Genomic DNA, 24,543 nt, shown 5'->3' with positions numbered 1-24,543 from the left:
CCTCCTTGTCCTGGAGCATCACAACCAGCTGCAGCAAGCGTATACGTATTTCTTTACTGCCATCATGCAGAACTGCTACAGATTATGGTCTACATATGGCAATTTCCAGCATGGTACAACTCCTCTGCAAGAATCAATTATATTTGCTTTCTTAGAATAATTGTAAAGCTTTCATCATTCTTGATTATATTTGCCTCTGTCAATTACAGATATGCCACCTTTGCATCTGGAAACAAGGAATGCAGAAGTAACTCACTTCTAGCTTCTACCAATAGGTGGCAATAAAACTGTAAAAATGCTGTAATCATGCAGAACTGGGAATGGAATTGTCATTATGAGTGTCTTACCTCCACCCCACAACAAAATGTCACTTTCATATGGTAAGAGAAATCCTTGAAGAATCTTTGAAGAAGCTGGACTGATCCAACTCTAAAACGGTCATCCTTCTCATGTGGTGTCAGAATCCCGGAATCTCAATTTGAGAAGAGGGAATAAAACTAGGGTTTGTGGGAAAGACCAAGCGTCCAGACCATCTGAGGCTTTATTGTTTTACCCTCAAGGTTCCCGCGGTACACTCATGATAATGCATGCATTACCGGGCAGGCAGAGATGAACTCTGCTGCAAAGCTCCAATACTATTACAGGGCATTTATAGGTACACAGGTACAGGGCAATTGATGACCGAATGCAGAGATTACAATAAGATTCTGAGGTCATCACATACAGAACAGATAAAGAAATGTCAGTCAATCACACTGTAACAATGAGATTACAATATTTCTAATTGTCTGTATTGACACTTTAGTTGAGTAACTTGAACCCATCTCCAGGTCTGCTCAGACATGCAAATTCAAGCTACTAGAAACTATTCATGATAAGCTCAGACCCTTATCTCGACTCTAAACATTCTGCATGATCAGGGCACATGAAGCCCTCTGCGCTATCAAAAGATTATTGTAAACTGAATTCCAGCAATGACTATTTACACTGTATATTTGGGCTAAAATGGCCTGTGTACTGTAGCCTACAGCTAGTGAGAGAAAGGAGGGGGAGAATGCCATTTTAAACAGTGACAGCTTGGTTTTCAGAAGAAAGACAGGATTTGATCCCACAATGCAAAGGCACACAGGAGTAATGCTTTTCAGACAGGATTTATCCAAATTTTCCCAACAGTGGGAGGTTGACCAGAATGGAGGATACCTCCCTCCCACAAAGCAAGAGCTAATGGTTTTGCTTGCCTCTCTCTGCTTCTTCTCTCTCCCTGTCCCACAACACACATGTGCAGTCACCGTGTTTTTCCCATTTTGAGGTGCTTTTACACACCAAGGTTTCTGCTGATCATGTTGTTATCCCATTTATGCTCATTTCTCACTCTCACATGTGTATGCATGTTACCATTTTCCAGGCAGTGTACAAATAGAAGTTTGTGATTGAGAACAAGGATGTGGGGGTTATCCAAATGTTGGATGGAGAGGTCTGTTTTTTGGAGAATTATATAAAATTGTGGAATATAAGATCATATTTGTATAGAGCTTTGAATTAAATTGGTGTGCTTATACGACCAATACAGAGAACTAGTTTTGTGCAAATGGCATTGGTCACCCTTCTTTGGGCATGTTGGATACAGCTGATCCTTTCCTTCTGAAGATGGCCTATCCAAACTTTGCTAATTTTTGATGTAGAATGAGAATTGTGCCATGCAGGAGCTGCTGAGTGCTCCATGCAAAAGAGATCCACTCTTTCTTTCTTTTTAAGAAGGAAGATGTGTACTTGGGAGGTGGGGGAACTTTAGAATGTTTGCCTGTCTCTCACTGCACATACAGTACAAAGTTTGCTTTGCCTTTTACGAGAGTCTAGTCATGTACATATTTGGTCAGTCTTTCTGGTTCAAATGGGGGAAAGCACAATGATAATCAGGTAGTCCATGCATGCAGCTTCCTCCATAGGTACTTCATCAATGCATGTGGTGGCATTCTCAATCTGGTGAGTTTATGACTGCTGCAAACTGTTATGCCTTCCTGTTCTCTCTGTTCCACTTTTGCTATCCCAGCCTCCGCAGATTGTATTATGACTGCTTAAAGAGCTTCAAAATCTTCAAAAGAAGTGCATCAACAAAAGAGAGGACAAACATGCACATGAATTTGCATATTATTTATGTGTGTGTGTATGACATAATTCCAAATAAAGGCTATAATTTAACTAGAAATACAATGCATCCTATCCTAGTGGGGAAGACTGGGATCTGCCAGCTTGCCTAGTTTGCTGAGTTGGTGCTAACTGTTGATGGTACCTTCAAGGTCCCTGCTCCTTTGCCTCTCTATGGTTATTTTTAATTGCACTCAAACTAGACAGCCCTTTGAATGGAAGACTGTAAATAGGACAAATGGGTGCTATGAGTAGACAGGTTCTTTTTATGTAGGGTACATGTTAAGAAGAGCAAGAGTCTAATTAAAAGACGCTGAAATAAGCCTTTTTGCTTAGGAGCTATAATAAACAACTGTCTTGCAGATGGATGGTAGCATTTTGAGAACAGAAACTATCTGCTGAGCCATGCATGTGGAAATGTCTGGGTACGATAAATATTGTCACTAAGTCAGTTTGGCCTTTTATAACTCTTCACAACAGCTTCTAATTATGGAGCTGAAGTCATAAGGATGACACTGCAAATATGGAAATCAAAGTTCTGAAAAAGAAAGAAAGAATGAAATAAAGAAGCAATCCAGAAATAGATAAGGAGCTTAGACTCCTTTTAAAAGCCTTTCTTAGGTGTCACACCTGAAGAAATTCTCTCTGAGGCTTTCATCCATGTGGGTGTTTCTCAGAATAAGCAACACAAATCAATCTTTCGAATGTGCCTACATAGCACAGGATGTTGTGGTAACTGTTATGCCACAAACTTTCAGTCCAGGCTAGGATCCATCTGCACAAGATTTAGACTAGTCAGTAGAATTTCACAGACACAATTTCTGCATCTTAAATTCCTTGCTGTCAACTTCAAATTAAAACCATTCAGTATCCTGTGCTGGTACTGGGATTTTTTTTTTTTAAATTAAAGGCTGACATTTCCTTCCTTGGGTGTAGGGATAGTATCATTCAAACCACATCTGCTACCTTGCAGGTACGAATGATACCCAGAAACAGTTGCAGGGTACAAACAAGATTCGCAACCTCCACATTAACACAAAAGCTACCTATAGCATCTGCAACCACCTGGAGAGGTGGTTGTCTTTGCCTCCAATGGGGTAAGAAAACCAGGATTATCAAGATCTGCCTTTCCTGGAGGTTTGAGGGGTGGGAATGTGTGTTGGGGATGAAAGAGGCAGTTATTCCTGCCGTGCTTTCCAAGGCCAGGGTGGCACCGACCCTTCAGATGAGGACTGGACACAGATATGGTGGAGGAGGGTGAAGTTATCTTAAGACCACTGTTTGCAGGTGCTCAGGCAGATCCGAGAGGGATCAGGAGAGAGGAACAGGAGAAGCCTGGTTGGGTCCCTGACCACAGGACATGGTGTCGGGAGAGAAGGGCTACCCAGTTGAAGGCCCTGCATGGATCCAGGAGGGGTGGAGTCCAGGTGTACTGCAAAGGAGGGATCTCAAAAATAGTTTGGGTTCAGCAAATCTCTCTGTTCATGCACAGAGGCTTATCTTCAGGTGCTATAGTTTGCTAGCTGTATATCAGAAATAAAGGGCAAAAAGACTGTTGTTTGAAAAGAATGAGGGAGAAACCCAATTCCCAAGAGTGTGTGCATGTAGTAGTTCTACGCTTACAGCGTGACTGAAGTGGAAAGTTAAATTTGTGGCCATCATGTAGTCAGCATTTTTCTTGCATCTGCTTTATGTCTGCTAGTCATCTACTTTCCATGCAGAAGTTGTGTAGATCCTGACCTTGTCGTTTCACAGTAAGAGATGAAGACATCTCTGAGAATATGACTGTGCGATCCGCATTCCAATAGGCTAAGGCTTTTGTGGGCGTTCCAGTATGTGCAAGAGGCACTTTGATGGTTCCTAGTAATACCCAGTTGCTTCTTTTATTCACTGTGCTGACCTCTACCAACATTAAGATCAGCTGCAGAGGTCCTTCTCAGGGAATCTCCCCTAAAGAAGTAAGGGGGTGGTAAAGAGCAGAAGGACCTTCTCAGTGGTGGCACCCTGCCTTTGAATGTGCTCTCCAGGGAGATATGCCCGACATCTTTATTATCCTTTTGGTGCCAGGTGAAAACATATTTATTCACGAGACATTTAAGAATTAATAGTTTAATTTTTAAAACACATTTGTATCTTAATATTGTACTGATGCTGCTACATTGTGGACTTATATGGAGTTATTGCTGATTGTAATTTTTAGAGTTGTTTTTCATGCTTTGTGTTTTAATTGGGTATTTTAGTATTGCATTTGGGGTTTTAATGCTTGTAAACTGCCCAGAGAGCTCTTTGGGCTATTGGGGCAGTATATAAATGTCATAAATAAACAATTCAATCTGCCATTTTGGAAGTATGGCAGGGAGCCTTTCAATCAATTTGCATTAAAGGTTAATGCGTTATTGTTTAGATATTGTTTAGGGTCAGTGCTCCTTGGCTGGAAGTGCAAGGGGCTGTCAGTGCACAGAAAAGAAGTAGTTCAAACCTTCTCAACTCCATGTACTGAAATGGAGGGAGAGAATGGAGGGCAAGTGTGTATGTGAGTGTAAGCAAGAGATAGCACATATAAGACAAAAGCATGCTTTCTTTGGTTTTCATGATTAAATGTCACAGTTTATTTGCTCTAATAAAGCTCTCTGAAAATACTGATTAGCCAGATGCAAACTGGGTCATGAAAATGTCGAAAAAACATGTGAATAGGAAATGATGAGCGCACAATATATGCTTTGTGTAGACATGGTCTCAGAATTTCCAAGCCACTCCTGACATGTACGGTGCATCTTTGGGCAATTGTTTCCTTCACAGTCTCAGTAGTTTGCCTTCTGTAAAATGGATTTTTGGGGCCAAATGAATAGATTGGACCAGAGATCAGGCCTCACCTTGCCTTGGAACATTTCTATATAGCTCTGCATTCTATTCCAGACAGGGTACAGCTAACTGCCTCTGGGAAGCTTACATCCAGGGCTTTCTGCTAGGTTCTTTGGTTCTTCCCTGGCTCATGATATTTAGAGAATATGCTTCCTCTGATCATGGAGACTCATGGCTAAGACCAGGGAGCTGCTGTGCATGGCACTGCGGTGGAATGTGTAGGAAGAATTTTGGGGATGTGAGAACTTGGGAAGGCAGTGTTGGAAATGGCTGGGTAGGGTGAATGGACCTTGCAGTGCCTTGGAGGGGCACCACTGACCCCAGTGATATTGCAGTATTTTCTCTGACCAGGAGTGCAACAGTTAGGACACTGGAACAGCAGAAAGAAAATGCAGTTGAACCGTGGTTGGGGCAGGGAGTGAGTGGGAGAACTGAGGAGGAAGTTTATGCTCTTCGCTACATATTCTCAATCAAGCTATTTCTAAAAACTGTAATGTTTCTTACATTAGGTTCACCATTAGATTTATGTGAATGTTTAGTTTAAAAATACCAACAGATGTAACATTTTAAATTTTAAAGATGTAGTTTCACTTACATTTTATTGTGCATGCATATAAAAATGTCAGCCATTATCCAAAGGATATTTACTATTCCCTTTCTTCTAGGCCACTGTGGACTTGTAAAAAGATAGACCAGTAACTGAAGAAGAAGCACATGTAAGCAAGAAAAAACTTGACATATAGCTTGGGATTAGCTCTTAGTTGCAAAGAGCCAAACTGCTGTTGAAATTGGCATTCTACGGTAAAAGCAGCAACTAACACTTTTGCTGCAGCCAGGGTGGTCTGCCGTCCTCCATGTACACTTGATACTAACTATATTATCTTTCTGAATATAAGTATTATAAGCAGTTAACAAGTGAAGGTCTGGCTAGTGCTTTGCATACTTACTCCTTTGAGATAAAATGATCACTGTCTCATCATATAAAAATTTACTTAAAGATCTTGGGAACAGGCAATAACCAGATGCATTAGGTATAACATAGTATATTATAGCAAGCACTGTAAAACTAATGTCCAGGAAAGGCCTACACCAGAGTTCCTTCCATTTATAAGAGAACACTGCCGCAGTATTTATGCAAAACACATTTATCACTATTGGGGTGCAACTGCAGAGAAGTCAGAGTTTTTAGAAAAGAGAGGTGTGCAGGGAAATGGCCCTTTAAGCTTTCTTGATTTTTGTGTTCATTTTTAGCTCAATTAACTATCCAAAGGGAGATTTAAAGAGGGGAATAATAATAATTGAAATCTCTTAGTCCCTTACAAAATATGATGTAGTAGGAGAAAGTATGCTGCTGCTTGCTCCTGTCCCCCCACCCACCCACTCCAGCCCTCATGGGACCAGCAGCCTCATTCCCCTCTACCCAGAGCAAGAAATGCAGTTCCCTCACCTGCATGTTTTCCCATGAGATAGCTCCATTGAAGTCAATATGATTTGTCAGCCAATGAAGATAATCTGGTTTACTTCTGAGTAGTCATGAGCGGGGCTGGCTGGAGCTATGGGTCAGACTAGATGTCCTGAGACACCCCTTCTGACTTGCTCTGTTTCTATGTTTTTATGTTTCTATGTCAGCTAGTTATTTTTTGAGCAAGAGGACAAAGGTGACAATTGAGAAAGCTTAAAAGGACCCTCGAGATGTTATTTTTCAAAGGAGAAGTGAGGGGGCATTTGTAAGACAAAGAGACAAAAGCCATTGTGGGGAGGGCAAGGGAGGCTGGAAAATAGCTGGAGGATCTCTGTGTTGCTGACATTTGCTAAAGCCAAAATATGACACTTCATCTGCCTCCCACCACAGCCTATCCCCAATTGAAACCAGTCCTCCAGGTCCCACAACAGTACCTCAAGCTAGGAACACTCGTATATGGGAAGCCATAAGGAACCACAACACATAAGGAAGCCATGGTCTCGTAGGTCTGAAGAAATCCGAGATATTTTCACAGAAATAGAGCCAGGTAAACAGGTTAGGATGAGTATCATGTGACACACTGGTGAGTCAGGCAGTACAATTCTGATAAAATGCCTAGTGTAATTGCACCTTAAACATTTTATAACATCTACCATTTATCATAACATTGAGTCATTTCATTGGAACTGAAATCAATGTTTTCCTCTGTGTGAACAAGTTCTAAATGTTGAACGCCCACTAAAAGCAATGTGAATGCTGCTGGTGGTGTCCTGCTTACCTCTCTCCTCAGAATGCCCCTCTTTAGTGCTAGTGCCAGTCAAATCAATTGTAGTTTAGCTATGGTTTTTTGCTTCATGCAAAATGATGTAAGAGGCATAAAAAGAGAAAACTATTGGAATCACCACAGATTTCAGGCTATAAATATATTCTTTTTTTTTATGAAATGCATACCTTTATGCATTAAGTAACATTCACCTGTGAAATAAACTCCCCTTTAACACTAAGCCTGGACTCAGTGAACCAGTTCTATTTATATTCTTTTCTTCTCTGCCGGGGCTTATCTTTGCAAAGCTAGCAGTTTTGTTGAGAGAACCAATAATAAAAGAAGCTCGATATGTTTCCTCAATTATCATTTTTGACAGAAAGCACAGGAAGCCCCAACAGTGACAGCGCAAAAGAAAGAACCACCCTAACCCAAAAGAGTTAATCAGCGAGGAACAGACCAGAACTGCTATAGAAAGCTAATGAAGTGGAGAAGAAAGCAGGAATGCCCATTGGAATGAAACATTCACAGGATGGTGCTCTCTGTAACTGTGGATAGACGTACAAGAGAATGGATGTGGTGGTAAGAGAATTCTGTGAGCCATGGAAGCAAAATCTGGTGTTAATTTTGTTATGAAGAACTGGGGTGCCTGTAGCTTGCTTACTATCACAGTGGCCATGGTAACAACGGGTAAGTCCAACTTTTTGTGCAAGATGTTGTCTTATGTTGCCTTTCTTGTAACACCTGTGCCTTTCAGTTTCATTCCCATGAAAAGATATGTTGCAAAGGTTGTTGAGAACAGGTGACATGTGGACCTCACCTTCACCATCTGCCTATAATCTTTTAGGCCTATAGCTTAGATGTATTTGGATACGGAACATGTATTTAGTGTACCAGAGTTTTTTCAACACAGAGAAAAAAGGATTATAGCAGCTGGGAGTTGGCCAGTTTCTAAATTCCTACTGTAGTGGGGCTTGCTTTATTTATACAAATATATGTCAGAATTCAGAATTGTTCCAATTTCAGAAAGTGGGTTTTGTATCATGTGGAATTTTGGAGAGACAGGATTCTTCATGCTGAAGGGATAGGGGACATGGACTAGTAATTCATAAATGCCAGGAAAACAGACTGAAGGTAAGAAGGCTGAGGATCACGGTCTTCTTGCATTTCAGTCTCCCCAGCAACCTTTACTGAAGCAAAGCTTCTATGCAGCTTTTAGGGAAAGTGTTTTCAAGCTTTTCACCTTCCATACAGAAGGTAGAATCTCTCTTTCTTTCTTTTAAAACTATTTCTTAGGATCCTACATACCACACATGATTCTGTGGTTAATGCCTTTTGCTTTTGTTTGCACAACTTCAGCCAGCAATTGCAATTCTCAGTAATTCCAAATGACTGATTTAGAATGGCCACCACATTTATTATTTTATTTATTTATTTATTTAGGAGACTTCTATGCCGCCCCATTCGCCAAAGCCTCGGGGCGGCTCACATCCATAAATAAACTTCCATACAATAATATAAATTAACAGTATAAATTAAGTCGCCCTGGCCAAAGAATAAAATGAATAAATACTATTAACAATTAAAATGACATTTGAATAAAAAGGTCTTTGCCTGGCGCCGAAAAACAAATAACGACAGCACCAGGCGGACCTCTCTGGGGAGTGCATTCCATAGATTGGGCGCCACCGCAGAGAAAGCCCTCCTCCAAGTACTCACCCTCCTAATTTCCTTCACGGAGGGTTCCCGGAGAAGGGCCTCTCCCACAGATCTCAAGGGGCGGCCGGGCATGTATGGACGTAAGCGCTCCTTCAGGTAACCAGGACCCAGGCCATTTAGAGCTTTATAGGTCATCACCAACACCTTGAATTGGGCCCGGACTTCAATGGGAAGCCAGTGAAGCTGACGGAGGACTGGAGTCATGTGAACATAACGCCCAGTCCCCGTCAGCAGCCTGGCAGCTCTATTTTGAACCAATTGAAGTATCACATGTGATCATTATGTATCATGGCTAGTAGAGAAAGTTGCAAAAGGCTGGAAGAGTTGTTGTTGAGTTGTTTTGGTCTGATTCTGTACAGGTCACTTGCCTACTCCCCACTCCCTTCCTTCTTCTTCTTCTATAAAGAGGTGGTGATCAGATGTCTTGTCAAAAACACCATCACTGTCTAGGAACAGATTTATAGTGTCAAACCACTTTCTAAGCAACCCTTTTAAAAGAAAGTTATTGATAGCACAATGGCAGAACAAATCCAGGTTTTTCTGAATGTTCTTATTCCACCTTTTTCAGCTCTCTGTGATGGGGAGGCATAATTAAATTTTGACCGACCACTTCAAGGGGAAGAAAATGGCAACCAAACACTAATGGAGGGTTGCTAAATAAGGCATGATTTCTATGGTACTCTAAGTTGTGTTGAGCCAATAAGCCAACATTTTGGGAAACTGCTTAAAATGTATTTCCCAAGGAGATGGTGAGGTACAATATTGGTATGAGTCCAAACATTCATAAGTGAATGAAAAAATTACCTTGGGCTTATGCTAGTAGGTAAAATTCATGTATGTCATGTACATATGCCATGTATGGAGCTGGATTACCCAATTTGTTCTGACAAGAAATGAAACTGGCTTTATCTTTTCAGTTAGACTTCTTAGGTCAAACTACTCATTACATGTAAACTCAAGTAACAATAGCCCAGTAGCTCTTTTTAATTTTTTTCCAGAAAAGCTGTGACTAGTAGTTGAAAAACAGTGGGAAGCAGAGATGACTAAACTTTCCCCTATTCACTACTTCTTTGTTTCAAATCACCTTCTGTACAGGTTTCCCTCTCATGGGGTTTCAAATGTACGTTTGCTCTCATTAAGCACTTTCACATATATATACGTATCACTGTTTCTCTGCCCGAATGCCTCATCCTCAAATGGCATTGTAAGCCAATAAAGGGTACATTTTGTTTATTTACTTGTAATGTGTAGTTTATTGTTCATGATAATTTCAGAGACACTGGTGGAGTCTTTATGAATCACATTTATTTGTTGATTTGTTATATTTATATCCCATCCTTACTCTAAGGAGCTCTGGGTGGCATGCATTGTTCTCATCTATCTGTATTATCTTCACAACAACTTTGCAAGGTAGGTTAGACTCAGAGATGATGACAGACTCATCTCAGCTCATGGCTTCATGGCTGAGTGGGGATGCTGCCCCTCCTCCCAGTTTTAATCCAACAGCCCTCCCCAAGAGGCCCTAGTCTTCTTTTTGGACCAAGCACATTTAGGAATTTGAGATACTGCTGTGGAAACCACCACAAAATGGCTCCATGGGGCCTAGCTAGTCAAAAGAAGTAGGGATGAGAGAAGGAGCATGACCTAAAGATTGATAATAAGGGGAATATGGTAAGGCAAAGAGCTAGAGAAGAGGGTAAGAACAAGGCTAGAGATTAGGACGGGCAAGAAACAGCAAGATAAAGGGATGAGAGGGAGAGAAAGAACCAGCTGTGGGGCTAGAATGGGGAGAAAGGAGAAAGCTAGGGATGGAGAAGAAAGAGTGAGCAAAGAGGGTTTGACAGAGCACAAGCAATCAGGAAAGGTATATATAGATGGACGAAGATGGGATGGGGCCAGGAAGGAGCCTTTCCTTCTCTTTCTGCCCGCTGCAGTGGCTGGTAGGAAAGATAACCTGGTGCCTAACATTTTTCAAGTTTTTAATTAAAAATACATTTTTGAGGAGGACAAAGAATGGAGAACTTAACAGACGTCACTGAAGGTCCCCATGGGTGACACACTGGGAACCCCATACAACCTGCTGTGCCATGCTGGCTCCATATTACTACACACAACCACAAAATAATGCATTTCCAAAAAAGTTATTTGAACAAAGTTGGAAGCTGCTCCAGCATTTGAGTCTTCTGTTGGGGATAGGTATGCAGAGTCATTTTCATTAATACATCTGGACTCTGTGCCTCGTTTAATATATACTTGGGTCTTATGCCCGTGTTCAAGCACTTTTCTTAGCACTGACTTGAACTTTAGTGATGAAAACAACAAGTTGTAAATGTAGTGGTCCTCACTGTATGCTTTTGTGTTATGATTCTTCTTAGGGTCATCCCTATCAAGAAAGGCCATTCAGAATAACAATGCAGTCACACCACTGGTGGGGGATAAGGCTACATCTCAGCTGGCAGAAGGTAAGATTTCACAAGCCTATTTATTAATACAGCAGAACAGATAAAAGTGCTGTTCACATCCGTCCAGGTCTTTCCTTCATGCAGCACAGAATGGGATCTTTAATGTTTTGCAAACAGGTAGAACTAGGGCTCAGAGAAACTAATGGCTACCATATATAAATTGGATTAAAATTGTATATATGTACCTAGTACCTGGTATGGGAACACACTTCCTATATCATATCATGTACAGTGGATTCAGAAAAAAATGAATAAATGTGCAAGGTTCACCCCTTTCTCCTCTTCAAGTTCATAGTAACCTGTCTTAAGCTGAGTTTCAGAGGCTCTGCCCTAGGACCCTTGCCTTCGGAGGCAGAGCTGGCTTCCATAAGGCACAGTGAAGTGGCTGCCTCAGGCCGCAGCTGGTGGGGAATATGGCAGGGGTGATGATGAGGTATTAGAGAATAGACCTGTGTGGACGATGCACCTTGCCCTGCATGGCTAACCTAGCCTGCTTCCCTAGGTTGAAGGGGTTGAAGTAAGATTCTGTTGTCAGTCTGACTGGCCTTGATACTTCAGATGGGGAATGTGGGCTGGAATCTTGGCCTCTGTTTGATTTCAAGGTACCAGATGAAGAAAGTTTTACTCTCTTAGGCACCTATTCATTTGCTGCTTCTTAATGTACTCTTTAGAGGGATTTTAATAATATTTTATAAGTTATAATATAACAAAATATTTGATTTTGTTTAGTTTGTTTAGTACTTTTCTTTATTGTTGGTGAATATGAATATTTATTTATTTTTTAAACTGAATTTTGGTTCATAATGCCAGGCATTTTATTGTCACCCCCACATGCATTTAAAAAACTAACCATGGTCTGCCACTTACAGCAATATGAAGTTGCATAACAAAAATCAATATCTGCAGCTATAACTCTCTCTACACATAATACCTATATCACTGGTCTACAAGGAGAAAGTCTTGGAAATGAAAGTAACAAAATGTTACCAGAATTGGGTCACTAATAAAGGAAAATTAAGTCCTGAGTATTAATTGGCTCCAGTTTCAAAGACACAGCTGCAGGTCAAAAGTGCATCAAAATAATTCAAAATAATGAGGGGGATGCGGGATTGCTCCATAACTTTTCTGCAAAATAAGATATAGCAATGAGAATGGTGCCACACCAATCATTATAAATTTATCTTTTATTGATACCAATAACATAACTTTCCATTCATTTATTGGCTTTTTGTGTAACATTTTCATGCTTTTTGCATGAAATACTGACAAGCTCATTGTCTTTATCATCATCTGAGTCTAGAGAGTAAGATTCTGGTGGATCGGGAATTGGCAAGTCCTCACCATGGGGTACAGGACACAGTGAGGATAGAATGTTTGGATATTCCATGTTCCACTTCTTCTTTCTTGAGATCCCTTTTTCTGTTGGGGTAACCATGCAAAAATAGCAGTCACTACTATGATTGGTGGGTCCCTTCCATACCATTGGGACTGCAAAAGGCATGAACTTTTTCTTCCGGTTTAGCCAATGATGCAGATAAGTTACACATGTAATGCAACAATAATGAGGGGGCCAACTCTTGTCCTGCTCCCCTAATTTGCGTCCAAAATATAGGTGGTATGCCTTTTTTACCACTGCTGTCATACTGCACTTTTGAGATGCAAATGTAATCTCACCAGAAATGTAGCAGAGGTTATCAGCATTGTTTACACAGTTCTGAGGCATCTTAGCTTCTGAAGAAAAATATTGTGCAACTGTTCCTTGGAAATGTTAGGCAATGACACTTTCACAAGCCTGATGGCATACAAAAGCTTTTAATAAAATAAATAAATAATTTTGTGGTGATTTCTTCATAATCTGGTAGTAATCATATTTTCTACGAATCATTTTGGATTGTAACAGGAAATGTTTAAAGCTGCATGGCTAGGAAGCTGCTACTTTTAAAAATACCCTCTTTTGCATGGAACATGCTCCTACCTGTAGCAACTGATTTCTTTCTCTGTCATTCCAGATAAATCACATATATGTGCAGTAATTGGTACTGAAGCTGTATTGAACTGTCCTCCAGAAAGTTATGACCTCATTGTATGGAATATAGAATTAAAGAATGGAACAAATTGCCATATATCATACATGAGTAAGAATGATACAACTGAAAGAAACTGCACGGAGAACATGAACTGGTTGTCAAGACCAGATCAACGACCTGATCTTCGTATACAATCACCACAGCTCTTCAGTGAGGGAACATATAAATGTTCTGTTGTGACCATCAATGGAACTTTCAGCTATGAAACTTTTCTATCCATATTAGGTAAGAAAATCCATGTACTATTGCATATCATTGAATCATTCACTTCACACATTACCTAAACTCAGCATCATGACACACACATCACCATGCAAACCAGAGCTGCATCTCTACCCTCTCATCCCATTTTAACTCTAGAATAGATGCAGACACCCTAATCCAGAATTGAAAAGCCTACACAATAGGGCCTGAATCTAGATCAGGAGCCCTAAGGCGATCGCCAAGGTTCCTCTGTACTACATTCTTTACTACATTAAAAGGGAACACTATACTGTAAAAGGCACTGTTCCTTGATTTGGGGAATAGGTGCCAAGCTAAGAGAATACATCTCCTTAAAGGAAATGCTTTTCATAGAAGAACTTTAGGAAGCCAGGAGACTCGAGTGATAGGCTTTTGAAAAGGTAGCCTCCAAACATAGTGTGTGTGTTTGCATGACAGCGATGGAACCCCCAAGCCTTTTCCATCCTAACCCTATACCCTTCAACCAAACTAAAATATTGATGCTGTAAATTATTTTTCATGGGGTTGTCATTATTGCTATTCAGTGGCACCTCAGGACGGTACCTATTTGGGAGCCCCTCCACTAGCAGCAGCATTTGTTTCACAGAACTTGGGTGTTTGGAAGGTCTTTGTCAGGTGGAACAGAGGTTGCCATTGGCACCCCCTCTCCCTTTCTTTGTATGTGCAGAAGCTGCTGGACTGGCAGGGTATCCTCCACTGCTCCCAAAAGCAGAGGGCTAACTTAGGCGGAACAGAGCAGGCCTCATGGCACACAGGCCTTTCCTCCAACCTTGCTGCCTGTCCCAAGGTGACTGCTGTGCCCTGTAGAACAGGGCTGGCCCTGGTTTTCACACTATCATTTCACACTGGGACCTCTCCTGGGCTCCCCAGTTCTCAGGCATTTCTAGGGATGGGTACCAATAAGGCCACCCTTCTTCCAAGAGGGGCTCTGGATGGTTGTGGGGTGAAATCAACTCAGCATTCTGAATGAATGTGTATATTTCAACACGTGACTTAATGACTAGGTGGTTCTAGTTCAAGTGGTGAAGGGTAACCGAGGAGGTTGAGTATACGCTCCGTATTTTCAAATGCTGGCAGGCAAGGTAATGTGTTTACTTACCTTTTAAAGGTCACCTTTATTCCTAACTTTATTTATATCCTCAAAATGCATCCCAGTGCAACAGGTAAATTTAACTGACTTTTCTCCTCTTTTAAAATTTCCTTTCAGTGCCTCCTAAGGTATCTCTGACTCATAGCATCAACAAGACTGCTGTGTGCAAAGCAGCTGCAAGTAAACCAGCTGCAACAATCTCATGGGACCCACCAGGACATTCTGCTAATGTGGAGGAAACATTTCTTAATGACATGTATACAGTTACCAGTAGATACCATTATACCAGTACTTCAGAGGATGAAGTCTCTTGCTCCATATTCCATCCTGCTTGGAATGAATCCCGTGTATTAAAGATCTCATTTGGTAACACTAATTAGAGTTCTCTTCTCTGTGACAACTTATTTGCATGCAGGTTGCTGTCAGCTGGAGACCTGCCTCTCCCCCCCCCCCCCACATTTACAGCCTATATTAAATCTTGATGAATGGCTTGACTTTATGTTGCTGTCTCTATAGTACATCCTTTGTTTATGTGCCACTGATTTAGATCAAATGCTACATATGTTCCACCTTGTTTTTTAACTATTTTCTGTAAGTTATGTTGAATACTTTTTTTAAGCTCAAAAACTGACCAGCAAAGGCTTTTAGTATTTTTTTTATTAATGTTCTTAATGCATGCTGCTTCAGAAGGATATTGATCTAGAAAAGTGCAAAAAACAAAATGCAATCAATCAGTAGTCATGCTTATTTTGCAATGGATACAGATGATTCTACTGGTGATGTGCTGCATGAATCTTGGGTTGGGGGCAACTATTTTATGTTTGGACTAGATATATATAAAGAATGAAATCTCTTCCAAACTCATATGGGAGTTTCTTTTTCTGTCTAAGGACCAGATCTTGTATCATGCCATAGAGTTTTAGAAATATTCCTATGGAAAAATCTGCATGGGAAATTTTAGGTTAACACTGGACATGTATATCAGTTTTAAAGATCCTTGGGTAGGTTGTTGGAATGCTGCCATATGCTGCTGATGCAGCTTTTCTAATATTCCTTAGATCCATTCCTCTGGAAATAATTTTCAGAGAACTACCAAAAAGGGAAAGATTCTGCTGGGAATAGCCCTTGCTAGTGAGTAAAGGAAAGGGGTGTATAGTTTACAAGGAAGCCTCATGCCAAAGGACCTTTAGTGGTTCCAAGTGCTGCTTGTAGCTAAAAGGAAATCCATAATCATTTCACAATGAATAGCAAAATACCCCCTAGCTTTGTGTACAGAGCTGAAGGCAAAATCTAAATGTTCTTTTTCATCAGGGAAGAGGGCTTGCACAGGAGTACTCCCGAATCTATTCTAACCTATCTTTTGTTGACTTGTTTATCAATAAAATCCATCAACAGTGCAGAACAATATATATCTTCTCAGAAGTAAGCCCTGTTGAGTTCAGTGTAGTTGTTCCCCCATAAGCAAGTGCAAGATGATAGTCTACAGTTATCAAAATCTCTCCTAACTGGCATTTCTGGCACTTTACGAATCCTCAGGCAAATACACTGGAGAAAGAAATTATACAATGAAAATTCTGTATAGCAGCCTCACAGGGCTCTTGGGAATACTTGTCCTTTTACTTTTCATCTACTCCTGGAAGCTCTTCCATGGAAGGTATGTATGGCAAAGTCCTAACATAAGCCAAGTTTCACAGCTCTGTACAACTGATCAGATGCTATTAAGGCTCAGTGCACTACGGAGAAACAACAGTATCTTCTTAATGCAGCAGTTTTGCTTCTGGGGATGGAAAGGGGCTCTTATTGTGCCAAGCAAAATCAGAAACACAGTTCTGGCAAAGCAGTGCTCCTACTGGAGCCAAGGTTAGGCCCCTGCACCCTGGGTGAAAGGATGAATTATCTCTTCATATCAGCACTGGAACCTGTACATCTGATGCTATCAGATTGTAAGATTCGAAAGGAGGCTTTAGTGAATAACTTGATATAAAAGCCCACTAGATTTAAAATTACAAATGAAATTACATCTCTAGATGATGGGATTTGATTGAATCCTCTTTCCTTCCCCTGTTACATCAGACAACCAGAAGCCACCATATCTGAAAGCCCTGAAGCTATTTCAGGAGAAATCATTCAGGTAAGATCAAGGATCTCTGCTCTCATACCTGCTTTGCTTTGCTTTTCTTCCTCCTCCTTTTTGCATTAAAAAGGACACACTTCTGTAGCCATCTGTTGGCTGCTAACTATGCTAAGGTTGCTTACAATCATACTGTCTACTGCAAAGCCTCCTTCATGGATCACTGCCTTGTCGTGGCGAAGGGGCTTGCGTAGCTCAATGAAGCTATGAGCTATGCCGTGCAGGGCCACCCAAAATGGACAGATCATAGCAGAGAGCTCTGACAAAATGTGATCCACTGGAGAAGGAAATGGCAAACCACTCCAGTATCTTTGCCATGAAAAACCCAGATATGACGCCGGAAGATGAGCTCCTCAGGTCAGAAGGTGTCCAATATGCTACTGGGGAAGAGCGGAGGGCTAGTACTAGTAGCGCCAGAAAGAATGAAGCGACTGGGTCAAAGCCAAAAGGACACTCAGTTGCAGATGTATCTGGTGGTGAAAGGAAAATCCGATGCTGCAAAGATCTATACTCCATAGGAACCTGAAATGTAAGATCCATGAATCAAAGCAAGCTGGATATGGTCAAACAATTGATGACAAGACTGAACATTGACATCTTAGGAATCAGCGAACTAAAATGGACAGGAATGGGTGAAGTTAATGCAGATGACCATCAGGTATACTACTGCAGGCAAGAATCCCTCAGAAGAAATGGAGTAGCCTTCATAGTCAATAAAAGAGTGGGAAAAGCAGTACTGAGATACAATCTCCAAAATGGCAGAATGATCTCAGTTTGAATCCAAGACAAACCATTCAACATCACAGTGGTTCAAGCCTGTGCCCAACCACTGGTGCTGAAGAGGCTGAAGTTGACCAGTTCTATGAAGGCCTACAGCACCTTCTAGAATTAACACCCAAAAATGATGTCCTTATCATCATGGGGGATTGGAATGCTAAAGTAGGAAGCCAAAAGATAACTGGAATAACAGGCAAGTTTGGCCTTGGAGTACAAAACGAAGCAGGGCACAGGCTGGTAGATTTTGTCAAGAGAATACAATGGTCATAGCAAACACTCTTTTCCAACAACCCAAGAGACGACTCTACACATGGACATCACCAGACGGTCAACACAGAAATCATATTGACTATGTGCTCTGCAGCCAAAGATGGGGAAGCTCTATACAGTCAGTAAAAACTAGACTAGGAGCTGACTATGGCTCAGATCATGAGCTGCTTGTTGCAAAATTTAGGCTTAAATTGAAGAAAGTAGGGAAAAGCACTAGGCCACTCAGGTATGACCTAAATCATATCCCTGATGAATATACGGTAGAGGTGACAAATAGATTTAAGGAATTAGAAATGATAGAGTGCCTGAAGAACTCTGGACGGAGGTTCGCGACATTGTACAAGAGGTAGCAACTAAAACCATCCCAAAGAAAAAGAAATTCAAGAAAGCAAAATGGCTGTCTGAGGAGGCTTTACAAATAGCTGAGGAAAGAAGAGAAGCAAAAGGCAAGGGAGAAAGAGAAAGATACACCCAACTGAATGCAGAATTCCAGAGAATAGCTAGAAGAGATAAGAATGCCTTCTTAAATGAACAGTGCAAAGAAATAGAAGAAAACAATAGAATAGGGAGGACCAAAGATCTCTTCAAGAAAATTGGAGATATGAAGGGAACATTTCATGCAAAGATGGGCATGATAAAGGACCAAAATGGCAGGGACCTAACAGAGGCAGGAGAGATTAAGAAGAGGTGGCAAGATTGCACAGAAGAACTATACAAGAAAGAGCTTACTGTCCCTGATAACCATGATGGGGTGGTCACTGACCTCGAGTCAGACATCCTGGAATGTGAAGTCAAATGGGCCTTAGGAAGTCTGGGCAACAACAAAGCTAGTGGAGGTGACAGTATTCCAGCTGAGCTATTCAAAATCTTAAAAGACAATGCAGTAAAAGTGCTACACTCAATATGCCAGCAAATTTGGAAAACTCAACACTGGCCACAGGATTGGAAAAGGTCAGTTTACATTCCCATCCCAAAGAAGGGCAATGCCAAGGAATGTTCAAACTACTGCACCATTGCACTCATTCCACATGTTAGCAAAGTGATGCTCAAAATCCTACAAGCTAGGCTCCAGCAGTATGTGGACCGAGAACTACCAGAAGTACAGGCAGGATTTCAAAGAGGGAGAGGAACTAGAGATCAAATTGCCAACATACGCTGGATCATGGAGAAAGCTAGGGAGTTCCAGAATAACATCTACTTCTGCTTCATTGACTATGCTAAAGCCTTTGATTGTGTGGATCACAACAAATTGTGGCAAGTTCTTAAAGAGATGGGAGTAGCAGACCATCTTATTTGTCTCTTGAGAAACCTATATGCGGGTCAAGAAGCAACAGTGAGAACTGGACACGGAACCACTGATTGGTTCAAAATTGAGAAAGGAGTTCGGCAAGGCTGTATACTGTTGCCCTGCCTATTTAACTTATATGCAGAACACATCATGAGAAAGGCGGGGCTAGATGAATCACCAGTTGGAATTAAGATTGCTGGGAGAAATATCAACAACCTCAGATATGCAGATGATACCTTTCTATTGGCAGAAAGTGAAGAGAATCTAAAGAGCCTCTTGATGCGGGTGAAGGAGGAAAGTGCAGAAGTTGGCTTGAAACTTTTTAACATTTTCTTAATGTTAAGAAAACGAAGATCATGGCATCTGGTCCTCTCACTTTCTGGCAAATAGATGGGGAAGAAATGGAGGTAGTGACAGATTTTATTTTCCTGGGCTCCAAGATCACTGCAGACAGGGACTGCAGCCAAGAAATTAAAAGACGCTTGCTCCTTGGGAGGAAAGCTATGGCAAATCTAGACAGCATACTAACAAGCAGAGATATCACCCTGCCGACAAAAGTGCGTATAGTCAAGGCTATGGTTTTCCCAGTTGCAATGTATGGCTGTGAAAGTTGGACCATAAGGAAGTCTGAGCGCTGAAGAATTGGGGGCTTTGAACTGTGGTGCTGGAGGAGACTCCTGTGAGTTCCTTGGACCACAAGGTGATCCAACCGGTCAGTCCTAGAGGAGGTCAACCCTGACTGCTCTTTAGAAGGCCAGATCCTGAAGATGAAACTCAAATACTTTGGTCACCTAATGAGAAGGAAGGACTCCCTGGAGAAGAGCCTAATGCTGGGAACAACAGATGGCAAAAGAAGAAGGGGACAGCAGAGAATGAGGTGGCTAGATGGAGTCACTGAAGCAGTCAGTGTGAGCTTAAGTGGACTCTGGGGGATGGTGGAGGACAGGAAGGCCTGGAGGAAGGTTGTCCATGGGGTCACGATGGGCTGGACATGACTTCGCGACTAACAACAACAACAACAACAACTGCAAAGCATTGGGACACCATACAGGATGTCAGCACATGGAAAAGCAAAAAAGAGTATGTATGCATGTATATATTTAGTTACAGTATTTTTGCACTGCCTTTCCATAAGCAAATGAAAACAACAACAACAACAAGCCATTATACAACAGAATGAGAAGAACAGCTACATAAAAAACATGAAAATGATAAACCATCATTAAAACATTAGAAACAACAACAGTAAAAACTTTAATCATCAGCTTTAAAAGATGATATTTTCTATGTAAGGCTGTTGATCATGATATCTACTTTTGCTTTAATAACAGAATTGAGATCAAAGCACTTCACAAAGAACCTGTCCTTTCCTGGTATTTGCTATGTGGCATTGTGCTACAGTGGAATAGTGCAAACACACTAGTGGAAATCACAATTAAATGATGCTCATTCTTCCAATACCAAAAAAAAGGCAGGGGTGCTGTGAAAACACGGAAATGAAATTGAAGGATTTCAAAGTCATCTGAGGAACCTGTACACAGGTTAATATAGTCTGCCTAGAGTAGGAGATTAAAAACTTCATCTACAAAGCAGAAAAGAAACACCTCATTCTTGACAACTCTTCAGTGCATCTTTAATTTCATGAGATTAGAAATATAGGCATTTGTTTGTGACTAGAAGCTGGGAGCCAAGAATCACTCTGATTTCATTTCTAAATTGTGTCAAAATGTGTAGATACACAGGTCTGAATGCCACCTATATGTTATTTTAAAAAGTGATTCAAAAGCTAATTATATGAAATACTTTAATTTGATATACCAGTGTGTTCCATTTTGTAAAAATCCTGTAACTTAAAAGCAGCCTTATCACATGATTTCTTGTAAGGGTAAATTGAAACATCTCCCAAGTACATATCATGAAAGGGACTGTGGATGCTTCTTCCACTTAATTTACTTATTGTTGAACAATTTATTCAGAAGATGACCAATCTTTCCTTCTCAAAGGTTATGCCTTTGTTTTATAGGAGGAGGAGGTAGAGCCGTATGCCACCTTTGTGCAAGTGGAAAATATAATCTATGACAAAGCACATGACTTCTCACAGAGGGGTGAATGCTTTCCACCAGGGTTCTTGCCTTCAACCTGAAACACCACCAGACTTGCATCTTGCGTGGGAACATGGAGGTGAAAAACAAGCCATAACAGTGAAAGATGAATGATATTACTTTAAAGTGACTATCTCACTGAACATGGATAACAATGGGCCTTCTCTAACCTTGTCACATGTTCTACTGCCTGATGCCTGACAATGTCTCACCACAGTCATTAGCTGAAAAGCCAGAGTTGATTGTCTGAGTGAGAAGGGACACAACAGAGCAAGTCTGCAGTTTTCTGCATGCTCCACAGAATTTTCCAGGAACTGTGATATGAGTCATATATGACTGAGCCTTAGTATGTTCTTCTGCATCATGAACCTTCTTTTTCCGACTTGGACTGAGGATACCCAGCTGCTATTTTCTCAGCCTTGCCATTTTGGGTGCTGTTTTAAAAGCCATGAGAAAAGCTCGTTCAAAAACTAAAAGAGCAGTGGGATGTAGTGGCCAGAGTGCCACTGTGAAGCTCACTAGATGACTGTGGACCAGTCATTGACTCTCAGTCTAACCTGCCTCGCAGCATTTTTGTGAGCATAACATGCTGAAGAGAAGGAGGGTCACGTACACTGTCTTGGGCTATTTGGAGGAAAAGGTGGGATATAAATGCAACAAACAAATACTGCTACTGCCATTCTGCCTAATACAGGCAGGGCACCATGAAGTACAGGCTGAACTGAGAAGTGTTTTCAGACTAGCAACTCTGAAAGAAGGTTATTGAAACAGAAGAGAGTTTCATTATTTACCAGATGTGTTGACAGCATTTTAAGGTATTCTATCAGGAAGTGCAAGAACTGATTTAGTTGTGGCTGCCAGACCTGAGTGTAAGATAAGCAATGGGACCACCCACTGCAGAATAATCACTAATTCCTAAATTCCAGATTATACTCTATGGTTTAGGGAAGGTAAGGCAGACAGGGAAAGGGAGAGGGAAAATTGTGCTGTTAACAGATTATCAGATCTGGAGTGGTAAGATTTAGGCTCAAATCACTGCTTAGCCATGAGTTGGCTGGCTGACCTTGACCCTTGTGCTCTCTTTCAGACTCTAATGTACCAAAGAGGTTTCTTGTAAGGACAAAATCATGCGGATGGGACCCTTATCCTGTTCTGAGCTCCCTGGAATAAGAGGGTAATTTCAGGGTACCTCAGAGAAAGGCACTAAACCACTGAAAGGCAGGTGCTTTGGAGAGTCCCATTTTCCTTCTGCAACAAATGCAGCAGCACCCTGTGTTGGGAAGAAGCGAACAGCGGGCAGAGAAATGCAGTTAAGCATGGTTGCCGAAGGCAGCCGTCTGGACAGCAGACTGGGGCAGAGAATACAATCTGCTGATCTTCCAAGTCTGCTGCCTGAGGCAAAGGTTTCATGACAGTGGGCCCTGGAATCCAAAGAAAAAAATGAAGTGATTCAGTTAGGGCAATGATATGAATCATAGCCAGTTCCAGGTCTGAGGAGGCTATGGACAAAATGCCCTCTGGTGGACCTTCTCCTCTTTCAAGCACGTCTCTGTGTGTTATGTTCATCATGGCAATGCTCTAAGCTGTGCTGGGCTGTTAGGTCTTCTAGCCACCCTTTAACTTCCCAGAGTTTGCCAGAGTATCATTAGGCCAGTGGCATTGTTGGAAATTTAGATGGTGGCTGTAACCAGTTGCCTGACCCTGCTTGGAGTGCTAGACCAGAAAAAAGATGAAGAGGAGAGCCTGGGGCAGATGCTAGTAGCAGCAGCTGGCAGCTGCCAAAAGCCAGAGAGAGGGAGACATTCCCTGACGTGAATGTTTGTAAGTGGTGATTCGTAAGATCCTCAAAATTGTCACAAGCTACTAGATGTCATTTCAACTTTGTGTGCCATCACATTGTAGGAGATACTTTGCCCGCTTTTCCTGAAAAATCTGCAGTTCTTGGTCTTCAGATATTTCTAATTCTTAGGGAATCCTCATGGACATCTTGATCTCACCATCATATAGAATGTGTAATTATATTTGAATAATCTTTCCAGTGAAATATTTGAAAGAATTAAAAGGGATCACAGTGTTTGTCCTCAGACCACTGTTTCCTCTGATGGCACTTAAACTGCTGAATGTCAAGTACAACAAAGTAACAGAATTGTTTACCCAGGGTAAGTTGACTTAAGCGGGAAATATGAGGAATATAGGGTACCTTGGGAGACAAAACTAAGGAGACTAAACTACAGACTCAACACTGCTTTCAGGAGCAGTGATATTGGTTATTGCTAAATGGCCATTTCTTTGACTGTGCTGGTTAGAACCACATTACACTATGTAGTGCAAAGCTGAGGTTTGTCTTTATTTTTACTTCATATGGCCCCAATTCAGATTGGAACAACCATGTTCTTCCCACAAGCACACAATTTGCTCCTTTGTACCCAAAAGAGGGTCTTTAAAGATCTCAGTTGGCACCAACCCCCAAAAAACCACTCCCCAGTGGTGGATAAGGGGGAGTCTTAACTCACCTCTGTCAAAACATGGTGATCGCATACAAATTGAGGCCAAACTTACTGACCCTTGTGGGAAACATGCCTCAGCCATGTTACATATGATTAGCATAGAGTGTATTTTGACTCTTAGGAATACTCATATTCTCTGGATATGTGGGTCCTGTGATGGACAATAATTGGTGTTGCTACTTTAATAAGTTAAAGTTTCCATCTAGTTCTTGGAAGCAGGAGTGTATAAGACTACTTAAAAACCCAGCTTTGGAACTTGTTTATAAACCCTTGCTGTTGCAAAATCACTATACATTGTTTTAATGTTGTGACCTGCCCAGGAGCTGTGTGGCTAATGGGGTGGGTTAGAAATCAAATACTCAACCAGTAAATAAATAAGTAAGTAAATAAATAAATAAATAAATAAATGCATTTTGCCAACTGTGGTGTGTGACCTTAGCTGAACAGGGACACAAGGATTTATACACATTAGGGGAAATGAAGTAGAGAAATGCAGAATATTTTTGTTTTTTAAAACTCACACAGGATGCCTCTGGTAGAAATGATTCAGACGTGGTCTGGTGAAGAAAACTTGAGAAATTATTAGCTGTACTTTTATGGGGCTTATTATTTCATCCAACAGCAAATGAAGTGGC

At 41.2% G+C, this 24,543-nt stretch overlaps 1 protein-coding gene across 2 annotated transcripts; it reads left to right on the top strand.

The window, feature by feature from the left end:
• Nucleotides 1–7,627: 7,627 nt before the first annotated feature.
• Nucleotides 7,628–24,240, top strand: CD200R1 (CD200 receptor 1). 2 transcript variants are annotated; one of them, XM_044442689.1, is made up of 7 exons: nucleotides 7,628–7,922; nucleotides 11,327–11,413; nucleotides 13,423–13,725; nucleotides 14,951–15,199; nucleotides 16,370–16,487; nucleotides 16,907–16,964; nucleotides 21,323–24,240. In XM_044442689.1, exons 1-7 carry the CDS (start codon nucleotides 7,835–7,837, stop codon nucleotides 21,440–21,442), a joined length of 1,023 nt encoding a protein of 340 aa, XP_044298624.1. In that variant the 5' UTR covers nucleotides 7,628–7,834; the 3' UTR covers nucleotides 21,443–24,240. The 2 variants fall into 2 exon arrangements, with proteins under 2 accessions (XP_044298624.1, XP_044298625.1); XM_044442690.1 differs by lacking the exon at nucleotides 16,370–16,487 and having other exon boundaries at nucleotides 21,323–21,399.
• Nucleotides 24,241–24,543: the final 303 nt, after the last annotated feature.

The sequence above is a fragment of the Varanus komodoensis genome, unplaced genomic scaffold (genome assembly GCF_004798865.1).
Source record: "Varanus komodoensis strain SLA01 unplaced genomic scaffold, ASM479886v1 scaffold4, whole genome shotgun sequence".
Taxonomy (NCBI): domain Eukaryota; kingdom Metazoa; phylum Chordata; class Lepidosauria; order Squamata; family Varanidae; genus Varanus; species Varanus komodoensis.
This window is presented reverse-complemented; position numbering and strand designations above follow the sequence as displayed.